This window comes from Panthera leo, chromosome A1 (genome assembly GCF_018350215.1).
Source record: "Panthera leo isolate Ple1 chromosome A1, P.leo_Ple1_pat1.1, whole genome shotgun sequence".
Classification (NCBI taxonomy): Eukaryota; Metazoa; Chordata; class Mammalia; order Carnivora; family Felidae; genus Panthera; species Panthera leo.
Window position 1 is genome coordinate 13,992,858 of NC_056679.1, and position 19,571 is coordinate 14,012,428.

General features: G+C 34.5%; 1 protein-coding gene across 8 annotated transcripts in view; it reads left to right on the plus strand.

Annotated features, from left to right (window-relative positions):
• Window positions 1-19,571, plus strand: part of NBEA (neurobeachin) — a 683,574-nt gene that overhangs the window by 278,972 nt on the left and 385,031 nt on the right. For all 8 annotated transcript variants that reach the window (XM_042952224.1, XM_042952367.1, XM_042952503.1 and 5 more), the window contains one exon: window positions 6,454-6,581. In XM_042952224.1, the coding sequence (XP_042808158.1) occupies window positions 6,454-6,581 (128 nt within the window). The remainder of the gene's footprint in view (window positions 1-6,453; window positions 6,582-19,571) is intronic.

A 19,571-nucleotide genomic window follows, 5' to 3' on the forward strand; every position in this document is an offset into this window, starting at 1 on the left:
TTTTTAGGGCTCCTGTGGTTACATTAGGCCCACCTACATAGTCCAGGATAATGTCCCTATCTCAGTGTGTAAAGCGTGAATTTCATTTTAGAGTCCCTATTGCCATGTAACATAACTGACTCACAAATTCCAGGGATTATGGTTTAGGCACCTTTGGGCAGCCATTATTTGGCATACCACATTTTTCTTCTGGAATTTTAATGACATTTATATAGACTATTTGATACTCTTCCACAGCTCTTGAATTCACTTGCATTCAAAGAATATATGTATTCTTCTTTCATTATATATATATATCTCCTCCTTTTATTTCAATATGCCTTTTTTAATTGGCCTTTCATCAAATTTGCTAATTCTTTCCTTAACTTTATTGAATCTGTTGATAAGCCCATTGAACGCATTATCTTTTTTCTCTATTTTTGTATTTCCATCATTGTGTCTTTTTTACAGCTTCTTACTTTGCTAAAATTCCCTGTTTATGCACATCGGCTTATCTTTTCAAGTATTAGTTAACTCCCAACATGTTAAACAGTTATTTTAAATCCTCCGATAGTTCCAACACCTGGTTTCTCTGTGATTCTGATCCTATCCTTTTGTGATTCTGACTTTGTCAGTTTTTCTTCTTTGTATGTCTTATACTTCTTGGTTGAAAACTGGACATTATCTATAGATTAGTCATAACTGACATGGTATTTATCCTGGAAAAGGGCTTGCCTCTTATGCTAGGCCTCTCCTATTGTAGCTTAAATTATTCTACCCAGGAGTTGAGCTAGGTTTGTGTTTTCTTGTTTTAAATACTCTCACTGCAACTCATGCCTTAAATTTCACTACATTTACCTTGTCTTTATGTAGAGGCTGACTTGTCAGAATGTTTTACTCAGTGTTCCTATTGAAGGCTTTCTTTCGATCCTATATTTCCTATATTTCAAAGAGGTTCCCTCCACAACAGTCGTCTGCTGTATCTGTACTGGGTACTTGCAAGCCTGGTTTGTGGTGGGCATGGGTTGTTTCCTGTTGTTCTGCTCCAGACTGGGTTTTAGGCAAGTGCTGCCCCGGGTCTTGTGTGTGGGACTTGCTACTGATCCTGCCCATTTGCAAGTGGTTGGAGAATCTCTAAATATCAGGACTTCCTGCTCTCCCTCAGAAAAGTTTTTTTTTTCTGTTCCCTTTCTCTAGCTGCAAAAGGCTCTCTCTGGTACCCTGAACGTGACCGGTCTTGCCGCCCTGTTCTAAGACAGATAAGGCTTTTGTTCCGCAGAGGTTATAGAGAAGAAGGTCCAGGCTGGGCTTTATGTCTTTTCTACAACAGTCACCGCTTCCCTTGCTTAGCCTGCAGCGGTGAAAGGACTTTCTCAGTCTTCCATGCTGCCCCCGGTCTCTCTCATGAGTAATGGTGAGGTTTGTGGACAAGAGCCTGCAAATTACCGCAGGCTCCCCTTGTGCTTGCAGCTCTGAAGATTCATTCTCTCACATTAGCTCACACTTGGACTCGATCAACTTATTAAAAGTGTTAGCTGATTTCCTCTTACCAGTCTATGGAGTACCCAGCGTTTCTTCTTCCTGGGCTCTGCCCCGAGGAAGCAAGTTCTTCATCCCTCCCTTGTCTTCTTAAGGGTCTGGTCTTTCTTCAGATTTCAAGGCTAATTGGTTGTCCTGCGATCTCAGCAATCTGCTAGATCCTAAAAGTGCTATAATTCTATATATTTTCTGGCTTTTTCTTGTGATCAGTGTGGGAGTGACCATTTCCAGCTTTCTGCATCTTAAGTGGAAGTTTTCTACTTTTTTAAATTTGAATTTCTAACTCATGATATTTCAAATTGTATTTTCAAAAAATATTATGTGAGCCAAGTACTATACTAACAGCACCCATTAACAGACTACAGTCACAGGAAAGATATTCTCAGAGCACTGTATACAGGCAATTTACTGAAGAATGTTCTTCACATCACCTATAAGTGGGAAGGGAGAACTGGTCTGAGGAAAAGTGAGGCGATTGGAAGGGAGAACCTAGGTCATTCTGTGGGAAAGCACTAAAACCAGGAGTGCCTGGCTGCCCCAGTCAGAAGCATATACGACTCTTGTGTTAAAAATATTATTTACTAGGAAAAGTTTTATTATTTCATTTTTATATCACCTATTTAAAAGACAATTAGCCTTACTCTTTATAGCACTAGGTCTGTTGTGTGGTCTCAGATAAATGACATATTTTCTGAACTTTATAGTTAAATTTTATATTTTATTTGACTAGTTCACTAGAAAGGAGGAGTATTTCCATTTCAGTTTGTTTTTTTTCTTTTTGTCTAAGACACATGCAATTAACAATTTCCAAACATGCACTGTAAAAAAGCTTTTATACCTATCTAAAGACATCCCAGCATTACATTTCTTAAAACTTGAAAAAAATGCATGTTTGGAATTCAATTTACCTTATAAAAGAGTGAAATATTTCCTTGCAGTAGAATTCTATTGAGATTCAATTTCTTAATCTTCTGTAATGTCATCTTCTTTCTTAATCTGTACTCATGCACTTGAAAATGTGTATGATTCTGTTTAAAAAGAATAAGGAGAAAATGTCAGTTTTTTAATTTAGAAGTCCATGTGGAGATAAAGTAGGCAAGAATTTTTTCAGCTTCACGTGTTCATTAGTTGCTATAAACCTAGCAAGTTATAGCGGAAAAAACTGTTTACCAGTAGGTCACAAGGTTACAGAACCTAAGATTCAGGACACATTTACTCTTCACTTGTCTAGTATGTTAAATTATATTTCACATTAGAAACTTAGTGAAAACTAAACAAAATATTTAAAGTCAATGTTTGTCGATTCCCAGTCATAGTATGTAGCTGATTAAGAATTTAACTTTACAACTTATGGTTTTGCTTCATTAATACTCTCCTAATCTTTCCTTTTTATCTAAGTTTACTTAAGCAAATCACTTCACTTACCTATGCCTATATTTCCTAATTTACATAGGAGCATTTGAATACTGAAATCTGTTGTGGAATTTCACTAGTGTAATAATTTCTTTTATATATGAGTTTTATCTTTTATTGTACATTACTTAAAGTTACATAATTACTTTCATTCTAGATTTTATTATTATATACATAACTTTTTTATGATGTAAGAAGTGAGGAAATTTAAGAATTTTAATGTACCATATTAAATTATCAAGTATTTATTATATTTATGACATGCTAAAAGGACCTAGGAGGATACAAAAGTTAAAACTAAAAGTAAGAATTATAACTTTATGAAGTGACACAAACATAAAGGAGTTTATTAAAATAAAACTCACAGGGCACCTGGGTGACTCAGTAAGTTAAGCATCCACCTCTTCGTTTCAGCTCAGGTAATGATCTCATGGTTCATGAACTCGAGCCCCGCATCAGGCTCTGCAGTAACAGTGCAGAGCCTGCTTGGGATTCTTTCTCTCTGCAGCCCCCATCCCTGCATCTCTCTCATTCTCAAAATAAACAAACAAACAAACAAACAAACTCACAACATAAGCAGTGTCCTAAGTGAAAGAATTATTATTATTTTCTAGAATTCTAAACTTTATCTGAAGTTTACTTTCCTTTAAAAGACATTGTGAGGAAGCTGTAACTCTTAATGACAACAATAACAAAACCCTGTCCATTTTCTTCACTGTAAAAAAGTGAGGATGAAACATTTCCACTTAGCATAGTTTGTTGTTTGATAGAGCTATCTGGCAGTATTATTTAATGATGATTTTATGTACTTAAAACATTTGGTCTCTTGCTGGGTAAAATGTTACTTTGTCCCTCATTAGAAAATTAAAATTATGGTTACAGGATGATATGTAAGAGCATCATTTAATATTCTATTGAGTTTTATAAGAAATTAGTTGCTTATTAAAATCCTATTTTGCGGGGGTTGCGGAGGGGAGGTGCCTGGGTGGCTCAGTCAGTTAAGCTTCCAACTTCAGCTCAAGTCATGACCTCACGGCTCATGGGTTCGAGCCCTGCTTCATGCTCTATGCTGATATCTCAGAGCCTGGAGCCTGCTTCGGATTCTGTGTGTCCCTCTCTCTCTGCCCCTCAGAAATGAATAAATGCTTAAAAACACTTTTTAAAAAATCCTATTGTAGGGATTCACTCACTGAGAAATGTCTGTTTTTATCCATTACCCTTAAGATAATTAGTACATATGTATACACACTCATGTAAATATTTGCTTAGATTAATTGAAGTTTCTATTTGATCTGTAACTTAATCGCTTAGAAGACTATTGTTGCAATTCTGATGCTTCTAAATCATACATAAACCCATAAATTATGGGAAAAAGTCATAAACTAGGGAAAAAATACACCTGGATTTAATTACACAATAGTATATTATGATAATATAACTGATGTGGACCTTTATACATCTAAAATGTTTCTAAAGTAATTTCACTCTCATTAATTAATCTTAAATAAAAATATTCATGCTTCACTCAGAATTCAAGTACAGAAGCAAACAACAGCATCTGGATTTTTCTCCTTTTCATAGGTTTGCTCTTCTCATTCTTACTCATCTTTCCTTAAAGGATGGGATTACTTTAGCTGGGAAGTCATAGGACGTGATCCTGGAGATAAGAAGGAATGAATTAAATAGACCTGAAAAAGGAGCTCTGTCCATCTATATTCACTAAAGCCAGACATAACTTACTGTGATTATTTTAGGACTTCAGGTAGCCTTCTCTTTGCTAGCTATTTTATTCTAATTTACTAGTAGTCAATCTTCTCACTGAAACAGTTATCTTCCAAGTGCGTTTCCTGGATCAGCAGTAGCAAGCCACCTGAGAATGTGTCAGAGGTGCAAATTCTCACAGTACACCCAAACCTGCTGAATCAGAAGTTAGGGGGAGGGGGTTCTAGGAGTCTGTTTAACCAGCATTGCAGATGATTCTAATCTACACGAACGTTTGAGAACCATTGGGTTAAAAGAAGGTTCTAGGTTCAGGAATAACGGAGTAAGGGAGAATATTGAAAATTCTGTTTATCTCCGGCAAGTCTTCGCAGCTGCACCCGAGTCCCTTTCTTGCCGCAAGTTGTTCCTCCAGAATAGTCTTTGTGGAAGTGCTCACACCAGTTTTCTGAGTTTTTTTGTCTAAAGCTGTTCATCCAAATAAGAGAAGAAAAAGTCAAATAGAAGTGCTAATGGTGAGGCTTTGAGTACACAAATGAATCAGATCATGCTATTTCCAGGTTAAGAAAGAAGGAATCCTGTCTATTCCCTTATCCCTATTTAATCATTTCACAACACAGTTCTTTAGTTTTAAGTATTAGTAATATATGGAAAATTATTCTGTGATTAATAACCCTTTTGGCATTTATGTTTTTCCTCATACGTAGCCAAAATGTTACTTAGCTTTGTGGCTGAACTTTTATTTTGAAGCATTGTTCAATTTTTTGCCGTAGATGTCTTCGATGTAGAACAGTGTGTGTTCATCTACCATTGTATTATTATAGTGACTTTGTTTTTTTAAGTCAGAGCCACATTTTGTAAGAGTAAATATAGTTTTGTTGTATTCAAAGTAGTTGTTATAAGAGCTACCGTGACTGACCTCTCGCAGTGTGCCGGGTACTTTTCTGTGCACTTTACATGCCTTAGCTTATTTAATCCTCACCAGTCGTACTACAGTCATCTTCATTTTGTAGGCAAAGGAAGTCTTAATGTCCCACGCTCCCCTAGGTCGCCGCAGAACCAGCATTCTAGTCCAAGCAGTCTTACTTCAGAGCACTTACTTCTAAGACAGATAGTTAGATGTTACCAGATTATTTATTTGCTTGAGCAGAATTATTTTCTTTACCTCTGTTCTTTTTTTACATACACTACTTAAAGTATTTTTAAGAATGTCAAATAGTGTTTATATAAGGCCGTATAATTTAATGAAATAATATAAATCATATTACAGCGATCAATAACTAAAAGTAAATGGGCTTATGAGGTGGAAAATGCCTACTTTAGCACAGCAATTTAGTTGTATTACAGAGGATTCTAGTTCCTGCGTTATTAGTCTAGCCTTCCAGGGAATTTTTAGGTAACTCTTGCGAACAAAGGTTAATTCTTTGTAACCGACATAACTATCCCTGTAGGGGGTGTTCAAAACAGCTCTCTTTCATAGATAGAAGGATAAGTCACAGAAGACATAGAAGAAAAACTTTTCTTGAAGCTCCTTAGAGCTACGAGCAGAGTCTATGGCCCTTGCAGGTGACACAATCCCAACAGCTTTTCACAGAATAGTCATTCCATGTTAGCTGAAGTCTTCAGAGTAGCCTTATGTCTGATGTGAAACCGTACAGGGTGTCCCTTCTACTGAAACTGGTACGATTCCATGGGTTAGAATTGTATTTTCGTGATTTTTCAAGATTTTAATTTAGAAGTAAACTTTATTTGACTTTTTATATTGAATTATATTTACTAGTCTTTATGTCTTAATTTCAACAGCATCACTGCAAAACTTGAAAGAGCTTTAGAAAAAGTTGCTCCTCTTCTTCGTGAAATTTTTGTAGACTTTGCCCCATTCCTATCTCGTACACTTCTTGGCAGTCATGGACAAGAGCTATTGATAGAAGGTATGATTTCTCTCTATTCTAATTATTTTAGTTTCCTATAATGTATCTCTTAATCATGACGTAATTTGTACTTCTGGAGGAATATTTATTGCCAAAAGAACGTAAAGACATTGCTTCCACAAATTCGAATACGATACTCCTGTATGCTTTCTTCTCATTCATTTTTTAAGAATAACATGTTTTCACAGTCAGTGCTAATAACAGAATGGAGAACTGTGAAAAAGTGTTGGACTAGGAGACTCTGGCTCTTATAATCCTAGTCTACCTGGGGTGCGGTGTAGCCTTCGTTAGACGGTGTGTGTACTATGCAGCACTCTCTGTAAGAGCCGTGCTTCTGTAAGTGACTTCTTACTCCCCTAACGTTTGTAACGTGACAATTCTTCACGGAGAAAATGTAAAGAAACACTTAACCTGGAGTTGATGAAGTCGTTGTCTTTTACTCAACAGCAGCTTCAGTGGAGTGAGGAGGGAAAGCAGATAAATTAATTGTTGTGAAGATTTAATTAATGCACCTGTATTAGGAGAGCAGCTTTGAAAATATGGTTTTCTGAAGCCTTACTTCTTTAACAAGTTTGTTTTATAAATATTCATGAGCTTCAGAAAGGGGTAATCTCAATATCTAGATGATCCTGTGAGGACATAATGGCCGTAGGTACTATTCCTTGGATTTAGCAGCCTTGCGTATATATCCTTTTGCTTTTCACTTTCTATTTACTGTCATTTTCCTGTGACTGTTCTATCATTGTCTCAACTGCTTTTACACAAGAGAGGCAGTAATAGTTAATAACTTGACTCTGTTAGCTTAGAAAGTAACTTAGAAAGTTACATCCTTTCTGTAAAATGTAGTCAGTGATAGCACCTCCCTCACAGGGTTCTTGTGAGAATTAAATTATATAATGCCTATAGAATGTCTTAGAACAGTGACACATGGGTGAGCTATTCATTTAAAAAACAAAACAAAACATTGAGTTCTTGTTCTAGGCCAAGCATTTTCTTAGGTACTTACAATATATTCGCATATCACAGATGAAGATGTGGAATCTACAAAAGAAAGCAAGTGAACAAACAAACAAAAGCAGAAACAGACCCATAAATACAGAGAACAGACTCTTGGTGACCAAAGAGGAGAGGGGTGGGGAGATGGGCAAAATGGGAGTGGCAGACACAGGCTTCCAGTTATGGAATGAATAAGTCACAGGGATGAAAAGTTACAGCATAGGGAATACAGTGAGAAGTATTATAATAGTGTTGGATGGTGACAGACGGTGAGCATAGCATAACATACGAAGTTGTTGAATCACTATGTTGCACACCTGAAACTAATCTAACGCTGCGTGCCAACGATACTTTAATAAAACAACAACAAAACACACCTTAATTAAAAAAATATTCCCTGCCTTGAGTTTATATTCCATCAAGGAGAGGACACTAAGTGATAAACATTAAACACAATAAATAAATTATATAGCATGTTAGAAGGTGGTAGATGCTACGTTAAAGGATAAGTCCAACACGGGTTTGGGATGATAAAAACAGCAGGGTCAGGTTGCAGTTTTAAAGAGGTTGATTTATTAAATAAACCGCAACTTGACCCTGCCATTTTTATCATCCCAAACCCTGTGTTGGACATATCCTTTAACGTAGCATTTATCGTATCTAACATGCTATATAATTTTAAATAGACCAGTGGTAAAAATTACATTTAAGCAAAGACTTACAGGAGGTGAGTCATACACCTTACTAGAAAAACATTCTAGACTGAGAGAATATTTAGTGTAATGACCCCATAACATGTGTTACTTTACAATAAGAAAAAAAAATCAATAAACATTATTGAAAAAATAAATCTTAAATGTTTCCTCATTCACTTGAAGTCTTTCTTCTGTATTTGTATATGTCTTTTCCAAAAATGATTTGGCAAACTTATACAAGAATATATAAATAGTGGTCAAAATGCTAAAATAAATGGAGAATAAATTTAGAAATGTTAGCATGGGTCCTGTCGTGTTATTAAAACTGGAACACAAATCAGCACTAAGTTTTCCAGCAGCCAAAGCAAAGAAGGAATTATTTTAAGTTGTTAAGACTCACATTCCTGGTTCCTCAGTGACGGTTTGTGACAATTTTAAGCTCTAAGGAATTACAGCCAGATAACTATAACTGCTTTATGTTGATCAGACAAGACCCCACATACGTAGCCCCTTCCCAGAATTTGCCATGATCAGACACCTGGTCTGTTTTTTTATTTCTTCCAGTGCTGCAGAAAGAAGGTAGAAGAAAGGGCTGGGTAGGTAACTGAGAGCTGTTTTTCTTGGGCTTCCCTAAGTTTACCAAAAATACTCTAAATTGAGTACTCTGAAAGAGTATTAAGAACATGCCTCTTGGATTTTTAAAAAATAACTATGCTAAAAATGAAACATTGGAACAAGGTATATATTGAAAGTTCATCTTGTTTTCATCTGGCAGAATACAATTTTATGTTCTAACTTTTTGGCATCCAGAGTTTATCATATTTTTTAAAAGTATGTAGATGTTATGTTCATATTCTTTTTTGTGTTAACATTACTTAACTTAGTACAATATAGCAAATGTTAGAATTTTAGGTTTAATTTTTATTTTTTTAAATAGAAAGTTGACACACTTAGGATATGTCCTCCAAATTTCTGCCAAACTATACATTCCAAAAACCTAGAAATATCTGCTGTATAACAGAACAACATTCTATATCTCTCACAATTTAGTTACAACTTTCCTTTTCAGACTCAACTAGTCTCCATTCTCTTGCTATAGAAAACATTAATTATTGAAAACAAGTTACACAATATCACATTTCCTTGTGTTTGTACAACGATGTCTTCTGCATTGGATCTCTTTCCTTTTTTCTTTCCTCCAAATTGTTATCATCCTTTGAATCCAGCTTCTTATTAATGTCCTCTATTCTGTAATCCTGTGTTGTTTTATTTATATAATTTTAATAAAATCATTCCTCACTTATAAATAGGAAGTATCTTATTGCTTATGTTACATTGCCTAGCTAATAATATTCAGTATTTTCTCTACACTTGACTAGAAAATTATTTTTGTTACTAATAATTTCTGGAAGAGGTGAGTTTTGAAAATAAGGTGGTAAGACAGATAAAATGTTGTGTTCTATAATAAGAATTCTCCGTATTGATCAGTCATCCACAGTCACGAATTAGCTGCTATGCTCATCCAAGGTGTATTCTTGCTTTCCACCCCGGTCTCTGAAATACATGCCCTTTCATGTTCTCATTCTTGAACATGTACTCTAGATCATTCTTTTTTTTTCCCCCTCTCCTCCATTTCCCTTCTTTCCCTAATTTGAAACACTTCCTCTCCTCTGAGAAGAAAAACTATCAAACTATTGTAAAGGACTCAGGAGATTTACATGATAAAAATACCTTTATGCTAGCCATTGACTTCAAAAAGAGTGTTTATGATGACTAAATCTCATTGCTTTGACTTTGTCATATATATCTGAGTGGTAGGAACAAAGTTGGGTTTAGGTAACTGAAGATACTTGAATGCTATGAAAAGGGAAGGCAATTATTCTTAATTTCAAATAAGAATTTATTTGAATTGCATCTTTGTTGTTTTATATTCATTGTTAATTTATACTTGTATTCATTTGGTTTTTTATAGAATAATTAGTCATTGATATTTTACATTGTCTGTGTCCTTTAAAATACAAGCTAAAATAGTGTCTTTCAATGATCTTATCTATCACTTTTTTAGTCAACCTGTGTTAAATTACTATTGAATGATTCTAGAGTACTCAGTGTAGTTCTTACCTTTTAAGGTCACTCATTGACAGTAGCTATTTTTATATACCTTTCCTGTGTTTCTCTTGGAAATCATTAAGGATTTTTGAAGATAGCAGTTATTTAGAACTTAGTGAACTTTATATAAGAATAATTACAGCTTTTAAATCTGTGAACTAATGCATAAAAATTAGAGTAGATATATAGGCAAGTATCAAAATCCACCAGCTCAAGGAGGCAAAACCACTGTTAGTCCAAAATTGTTATATTTATTTGACTTGCTGCACTGATGGAGGATACACTTCACAGGAACAGTGTGGCTTCTCTTAGAGTTTGGATTTAAAGGTGTAGGTCCAGTTGTACATTGGGGGCTGACTGTCAGGAAGCAGATTAGACCTTGCTCTCTATGCCTATATGCTCTCTATCTCATAATATCTCTATTATGCTCTATTTATACTCTATTAATATCAGTTAAGATTGGGGTGGATGAGAAGGGTGAGGTTGGATGTAATCTATAGGCTGCCTCTTTTAGAAGCTATATGTAGAGGTTGAAATATCTCAGAAAGAGATGGTAGCAGTGCAGAAAATGTTACACTAAAGCGTCTGTTACTCTTTTAGTGACATAAGTGAATATTCTGTTAAGTCATATAATACTGCAGAATATTTAAATTTCCAAGACTAACACTTTAAGAAAAATAGCCTGTAATTTTCACTCTACCAAAGGAGAACATCACTGAAATGTTATTATAAAAAGAGTGATCCTGATCAAGAAGCCCATATCACCCTTGAATCATTCATAGTAAGAGTATGGCCAAATAATTAGAAAAACTTGCGTGTGTTAAATTCAAAAATTATAGATTAAAATATCTGTTCAGAAGTTATTTTAAAATGGCAATAATACAAAAAAAAATGAACATGACAAATTCAGTGTAGGTGGCAATGGGGGGCATGCTTTTTAAATAACCCTGAATTCCTCCATGAAAAACAGACAGAACCCTAGGCTTTGAAAAAATAATTACAATGACAAATGAACATTTACAACAAAACTAGGTGACAACATATCCCACTGAACTCTAAAATATGACCGGGTTGAGACACAACACCTACAGGATAACACATGGATCAGCAGAGGCATGGTAGAAAGTGGTGGGAAACAAGACAGCATCTGAGGAAACTGGTCTACGAACACTCACTGGAAAACCCAGAGGGCTAAAACCCAGCAGCTAGAATAGAGAGGGTTTTTACACACTGTAATAGCAGATGAGTTGAGGGGTTCCATGGTAACAACGGAAGGGGCTGAGCCGTGTAGGCCCCATGAGAAATTAACCAACCTGAGTTATCTTCCAAGACAAAGTCCCACAAGGAGAAGAAACTACTATGAATAGAACCCAAATGGAGCAACAGAAGGACAAGAGAGACAAAGAGAAAGTCTTCATAAAACTGGGGAACACCAGGGCACCTAGGTGGCAGAGTCAGTTGAATATCTGACTCTTGACTTCAGCTCAGCTTGTGAGATGGAACCCTGCATCAGTCTCTGCACTGAGTGCAGAGCCTGCTTGGGATTTTCTCTCCCTCTCTCTTTGCCCCTACCCCCCCTCCCCCGCCTTTCTCTCTCTCTCTCTCTCTCTCACTCTCAATATAAATTTTAAAAAATGGGGAAGATAAGCAGAGCTAATAGATGTCAGAAAGTACACTGTCATATTTTTTTTAAATGACATGAAAACAAACAGAAGAGGGATCTCTAGAACCTGAAGAGGAAAAAAAAAAAAAAGCTATTCTAAGAGTTTGGGTAAGTTAATTTCACATAAAATAACCAACAAAAAGTATCCTAATCCCACAAATTACAACAAGAAAAATGAGAATAAGTAGAATAATACCCTCTCAGCCCATGAAAGCAGGACAGAAAACAGATGAAAAGTTTTTAAATGAGCTAAAAAGACATCAGAAAATGATACAGGATATGAAAGAAAATTTATATCAGAATTTAAAGAATTAGAGAATCTTACAAATGTGGTTATAGAACTTAGGAAATAATTTGAAATAAAGAAAAATTATTTTAGAAATAAAGGTTAAATTAGAAGAAATAAAGAAGTGTATAGATTCAACAGTTAAGTCTGTAAGAGTAATATAAGGTAAAAAAGGAGAAATAATAAATATTAAAAAAAATTACCAAATGGAATGGAAAAGATGAGAGTGAAAAGGACAGATTTAGATTACTTAATATATATAAATATAAATATAAATATAAATGATTCCAAAGAAGAAACCAAATAAAAGAATAGCAACATAATAAGACCATAATTCAAGGAAACTCCTGGAATTTGAAAAAAAGAGAGATTTTAAATATATATATATATATATATATTTAAAAAGCACACTGAATATCTGAGAAAATTACTCAAATGACCAACACTGAGACACAGTGTAATAAAATTAATGAATTTTAAAGAAAAAGAAAAATAATCTCAGGCATCTAGATAAAAATACAAATTAACTTGGGGAAAGAGAATCAAATTGTCATCATAATTTTTGATAGACATATTTTCTACCAGAAGAAAATGGGGTAGGATATTTAAGATACTCTAGGAATGAAAATGGCAGCCAAACTGGCTTTCATGTATGAAAGATAAACAGATAAACTGTTACAATGAAAGAATTCAGGGAATATTATTCCTATTAGGCTCTCCTGAAGAATCTACTGTAGAATTAAGTATCAGGCAACCTAAGTGACTGGACTGGAGAGTGTAAACATGATAACCCATGATAACCATCAAGTATACATGTGTTTAGACAACTAACTGAACTAATTTGGTTATATGGGAGAGAGTTATAGTAGTATATAATGGCTTTATGCCCTGAAAACTGAAAAAAGGAGGAGGACAATAATATTTGTGGTGGCATTACTGATATTTTTTTATAAAACTGTTACATAATGTTATATAAAACCAATTAATAATTGTTGATATTGTAATTATTTTATCTTGTGTGCCTGAAAATTAAGATTCTCATTAAATCTCTCATTAGTTTTGAATTTGAATGGGATATTATAAAAGCTAAATTATTATCTGCATGCACACACACACACACACACAAACAGACACACATTCATATATGTACTCTAGTTCTGTCTACTGTTTTGCCTAGGAACAATGACAAGTTAGTAGCAGAGAGTACATCTGGATTCTAGATTGTAGTCTTGAAATATCATTTACCACTGAAAGAAACCAGTTTTTGGAGAAATGAGTGATGCCAAGGCTAGAACAGTAAATGTTCATGATTTGCCTGCAACATTTGGTGATACCAAAACCAAGGAAAATATCAAACACTGTCAAAAGTACTCAGGACCTAACTTGAAGACACTCTTATTGGCCAAACATGGGGCATTTTCAACATCAGTAGGTATAATAACTGCAGTGCATCCAAATGCATAGATATGTTAAATATGTAAGTTGTAAGACTGATTTTTAAAATGACTTGGTTGAATTTAGAAGATAGGGAGCCAATTCGTTATTTTGAAAACTGATCAATAAAGGGAAAAATTTGTCTTGTTATTCCTTTGTAAGTTATATCATTTACGTTATCCAATCATTAATGAGGGAAGTCTTCTTTTACAGAAATATAAATATATCTGATAAGTGATAGATTTTTGGGTTAGGTCATTAACATTTAGCATCCCCTAGGAAATTAATAGACCTTAGCATCAATTGCTGCTAACATCACAGAAGGAGAGACAAATAGATAACTGGATGGGAGAAAGCTCTATCATCCATCAAGACTGACTGAGTGACCGAATGAATGGATGAATGAATGAATGAAGTAAAGCTAAATCTGATTGAGATTATATACCCAATATGTTAAACTACACCATAAGAATTCTGCTGTCAAAATTAACACTGGTGGAAATTCTATACAATAAATATCTTCGTTCCTTCAAAATAATTTATATAGGGAAAAAAGTGATAGAGGGGATCTGTAGCTTAAAAGAGCATTAAAAGATATCTCAAAAAATTAATAAAACTGAATTGTTTATAGCTATAACTATCATTTTTGGGTCATAAGCTTTAAAAAGAAAAATCAAAGTGATTATCATAAAAATTAGATAATGATTTGTTAAAAGGAAGGAGAATAACACAAGATGCATGGAGGGCTTCTGGGATACTTGGCAAAAGTCTGTTTCTTCAGCTATGTAGTGGTTTTAATGATGTTCATTTTAAAATAATTCTTAATCTATGTTTTATGCATTTTATTTATCTGTGTTGTATTTTACAGAAGCATTTTAATGTTCTCGAAGGAGAAAGTTATAAGAAGCTTTTATTGACATTAAAGACATAAGTAACCCTGACTATATCACATTCATGGTAGGAAGATGATATCACAAAGAAGTAATTTCTGTCCATGATAATCCATCACTTTCAATAAAAAATTATTTTCAAAAAATCTCAAGTTATTTTCATGGAATTTGATGAGTTTTTCTCTTAAATTTCTGTAGTTGAATGGAGGTTGAAAAAAACCAACATAATTTTAAAGATGAACAAGCTGTTATAATTGTAAAGGTGTGGTAGTGGCCTGAGCTAAACAGATCAGGCACATTCATTCTCTGTCTCAAAATAAATAAAAAGAAAATATGTATAGAATTTGTGCAAAATAATTGAAAAGGGGATTAAAGCACATCATTAAAAAAAGTTAAACACAAATAAAGGCAGTAAGGGAGCAAATGAGGTACCAAAATGCTTTAAAACAGACAGAGCACAATTTGCAAAATGACAATAGTAAGTTCTTCCCTATCAGTAATTACTTAAAAAGTTAAGTTTATTAAATGCTCCAATCAAAAGACATAGATTGAATGATTTACAAAGAAAAATGATTCAATTAAATGCTGTCTACAAGAGATTCATTTTAAATCTCAGCACACATACACAGATAGAAGATGAAAGAGTGGAAAAAAGATATTCCATGCAAATAGTAACCAAAACAGAACAGAGGTAGATATAGTAATATAAGACAAAAGAGACTTTTACCTCAAATGTTTAAGAATACCACCAGTTCACTGGTGTTATATGTAAGTGATGAATCACCAATTTCTACTCCTGAAATCATTGTTACACTATATGTTAATGAACTTGTATTTAATTTAAAAAACAAAAATTAAAAAAATAAAATATCATTAAAACTCACAATCTATAAGCAGATAACTATAAGTTAAATTGTGAAATACCTACATAATTAAATCTTAAGCAGCCAATAAAAAGCATCATATATAGAATGTTGTCTGATCATTGGAATCTCCTGGTGTGATATAAAAGCATAGGGCTTACCCTAGACTTACTGAATCAAAATCTCCATGAGGAAAGAATGGATATATATTTTTTCATCAGGTTGCCAGGTGATTTTTATGGTGAGGCAAATACATGAAATTCTTTTATAGAAAATGTATGTTCATTGCTGAGAGAATAAAATGCTATCAATATGTATCATTCTTTAACATTCTCATAAAAATAATAATTAAAAAGAAACAAACTCAAAAAAATATATACCACCAGATCCACCAGATCTTCTCAAAATTTTCTAAAACACTGAAATTGAAGAGAAGTGAATACCTTCAAACTTACTATATGAGGCCAGCATTTCCCTGACACTGAGACCAGACAAAAACATTAAAAGAAAATTCAGGCCCAAATCCTTTATAAAAACTGATGCAGAAATCCTCATCAAAATATTAGCAAATCAAAGTCAGCAGCATATTAAAAAGGATTATACATATGACCAAGAGTGATGTATTCCTAGAACACAAGGATGGTTCACATAGGAAAACCGATATAAATGAAAGACACCACATTAATAGAAGGAAGGAAAAGAAAAAACCTACAATCATCCCAATTGATGCAGAAAAATGATTTAACCAATTCAACAGCCTTTTATGATAAAAACACTTAAACTAGGAAGAGGGGAAAACTAACTCAGCATAATATAGGCCATATATAAAAAAATTAAAAGCTAACATGCTTAATGGCAAAAAAAAATGAAAGCTTTTCCTTCAAGATCAAGAGCAAGATAGGGATGCCCACTTTAACCACTTCTATGCAACATAGAACTGGAAGTTTTAGTAAGAGTAATTATGTTAAAAAAAGAAAAGGCATCAGGGGCACCTGGGTGGCTGGGTCGGTTAAACATCCAACTTTGACTCAGGTCATGATCTCGCAGTTCATGGGTTTGAGCCTCCCATTGGGCTCTGTACTGACAGCTCAGAGCCTGGAACCTGCTTCGGATTCTGTGTCTCCCTCTCTCTGCCCCTCCCCTGCTCATGCTCTGTCTCTCTCTCTCTCTCTCTCTCAAAGATAAACATTAAATTTGTTTTTAAAAAAAGCATCAAAATTGGAAAGGAAAAAGTAAAATTATCTGTTTGTATATTACATGACCTTATATGTAGAAAATCCTAGATATTCTACAAAATATTTGTTAATGAATTCAACACAATACAAAATCAACACTTCAAAAATCAGTTGTAGTCCTATAAATGAACATTGAAAAATACAAGAAGGAAATTAAGAAAACAATTCAATTTACAATCACATCAAAAAGAGTAAAATATTTAGGAATAAACTTAACCAACGACCTAAAAAGAAAGCCTTATATACTGAAAACTATAAAACACTGATGAGAGAAATAAAAGAAGAAACAAATAATTGGAGAGACAGCCCATAGCCCATGTTTATGGGAAGACTAATATTGCTAAGATGTCAATATTACCCACAATCTACAGATTTAATGTAGTCTCTCTCAAAATTCCAGTGGTGCTTATTGAAAAATAGCAAAATCTATACTAATATGAAGATGGAATCTCAGGGAGCCCCAATTAGCCAAAACAGTCTTGAGAACAAACAAAGTTGGAGGTTTCCTTCTTCCTGATTTCAAAGCTTATTACAAAGCTACAGTAATCAAAGAGTATGGTACTGGCCTAAACACAGACTCATAGACCAATGGGATAGAATCTCTGGCCCAGAAATGAACCCTTGCATACATGATCAAATAATTTTCAACGTGGATTCCAAGACCATTCAGTTGGAGAAAGGACAGTCTTGTCAACAAATCATGTGAAAACCTGATGTCCATATATGAATGAATGAAGTTGAGCCCTTAACCTTACACCATGTACAAAAATTTAAACAGATCAAAGACCTAAATTTAAGACCTAAAACTATAAAACTTTTAGAAGAAAACATAAAGATAAAACTCCATGTTACTGGATTTGGCGATGGTTTCTTAGATATGACACCAAAAGCACAGGGAACCAAAGTAAAAATAGATAAATTAGACTTCATCAAATTTAGAATCTTTTGTGTACCAAAGGACACAATCAATAGTGTAAAAAGGCAGCATACAAACAGGGAGAAAATATTTACAAACCAAATCTATTGAAGGTTTAATATTGAGAATATATAAAGAACTACTACAATTCAGCAAGAAAAACATAAGCAACTTAAAAAGGAGCATATTAAAGCCACAAGGTATCACCTCACACCCCTTAGGATGGCTACTATGAAAAACCCAGAAAATAAAATGTTGTCAAGGATGTGGAGAAACTGAAAACCTTGCACACTCTTGGTGGAAATGTAAAATTGTGTAGCCAGTATGGAAAACAGCATGGCAGTTCCTCAAAATATTGGAAATAGAATTATCATATGAATCAGCAATTCTCCTTCTGGGTGTGTATCTATAAGAATTGAGGGGTGTCTGGGTGTCTCAATTGGTTGAGCGTCTGACTTCAGCTCAGGTCATGATCTCACGGTTCATGATTTCGGGCCGGCCCTGTGCCAGACTCTGTGCTGACAGCTCAAAGCCTGCAGTCTGCTTTGGATTCTGTGTCTCCCTCTCTCTCTACACTCCACCCCCACTCAAAAATAAAAATAAACATTAAAAATTTTTAGGAGAATTGAAAGCAAATGCCAAACGTGTATTTTTACACTCATATTCATAGTGACATTATTCAAAATACCCAAGGGGTGGAAACACCCTTAGTGACCATATATAGATGAATGGATAAACAAGATGTGGTCTATAAATGCAGTGGAATATTATTCAGTCTTAAAAAAGGGAGAGAATTCTGACTTGCTACAACAGGGATGTACCCTTGAGGACATTATGCTAAGTGAAATAAGCAAATAACATAAAGACTGTATGATTCCCTTTATATGAGATATCTAGAATTGTCAAATTTATGTATACAGAAAGTAGGATAGTTGCCAAGGGATACGGGAGAAACAGGGAGTTGTTTAATGGTATTAGAGTTTCAGTTTTGCAAGATGGAAAAGTTCTGGAGGTTGCACAACACTATGAATATACTTACGAGTTAAAAATGGTTAAGATAGAAATTTTTATGTTACGTGTATTTTGCTGCTATTTTTAAGAAAACTGAAAAGTTTAGCCACAGACTGGAAAGATGTACTTCTTTTTTTTTTTAAATATATGAAATTTATTGTCAAATTGGTTTCCATACACCACCCAGTGCTCATCTCAAAAGATGCCCTCTTCAATGCCCATCACCTACCCTCCCCTCCCTCCCACCCCCCATCAACCCTGTTTGTTCTCAGTTTTTAAGAGTCTCTTATGCTTTGGCTCTCTCCCACTCTGACCTCTTTTTTTTTCCTTCCCCTCCCCCATGGGTTTCTGTTAAGTTTCTCAGGACCCACATAAGAGTGAACACGTAGGGTATCTGTCTTTCTCTGTATGGCTTATTTCACTTAGCATCACACTCTCCAGTTCCATCCATGTTGCTGCAAAGGACCATATTTCATTCTTTCTCATTGCCACGTAGTACTCCATTGTGTATACAAACCACAATTTCTTTATCCATTCATCTGTTGATGGACATTTAGGCTCTTTCCACAATTTGGCTATTGTTGAGAGTGCTGCTATAAACATTGGGGCACAAGTGCCCCTATGTATCAGCACTCCTATATCCCTTGGGTAAATTCCTAGCAGTGCTATTGCTGGGTCATAGGGTAGGTCTATTTTTAATTTTTTGAGGGACCTCCACACTGTTTTCCAGAGTGGCTGTACTAGTTTGCATTCCCACCAACAGTGCAAGAGGGGTCCCGTGGAAAGATGTACTTCTAACACCAATATTTGAAAAAGATTGAAATCCAGGTTACACAAAACAGCTACCAATCGATAAGAGACTCGTAATTCCACAGAACAGTGGGTAAAAGGC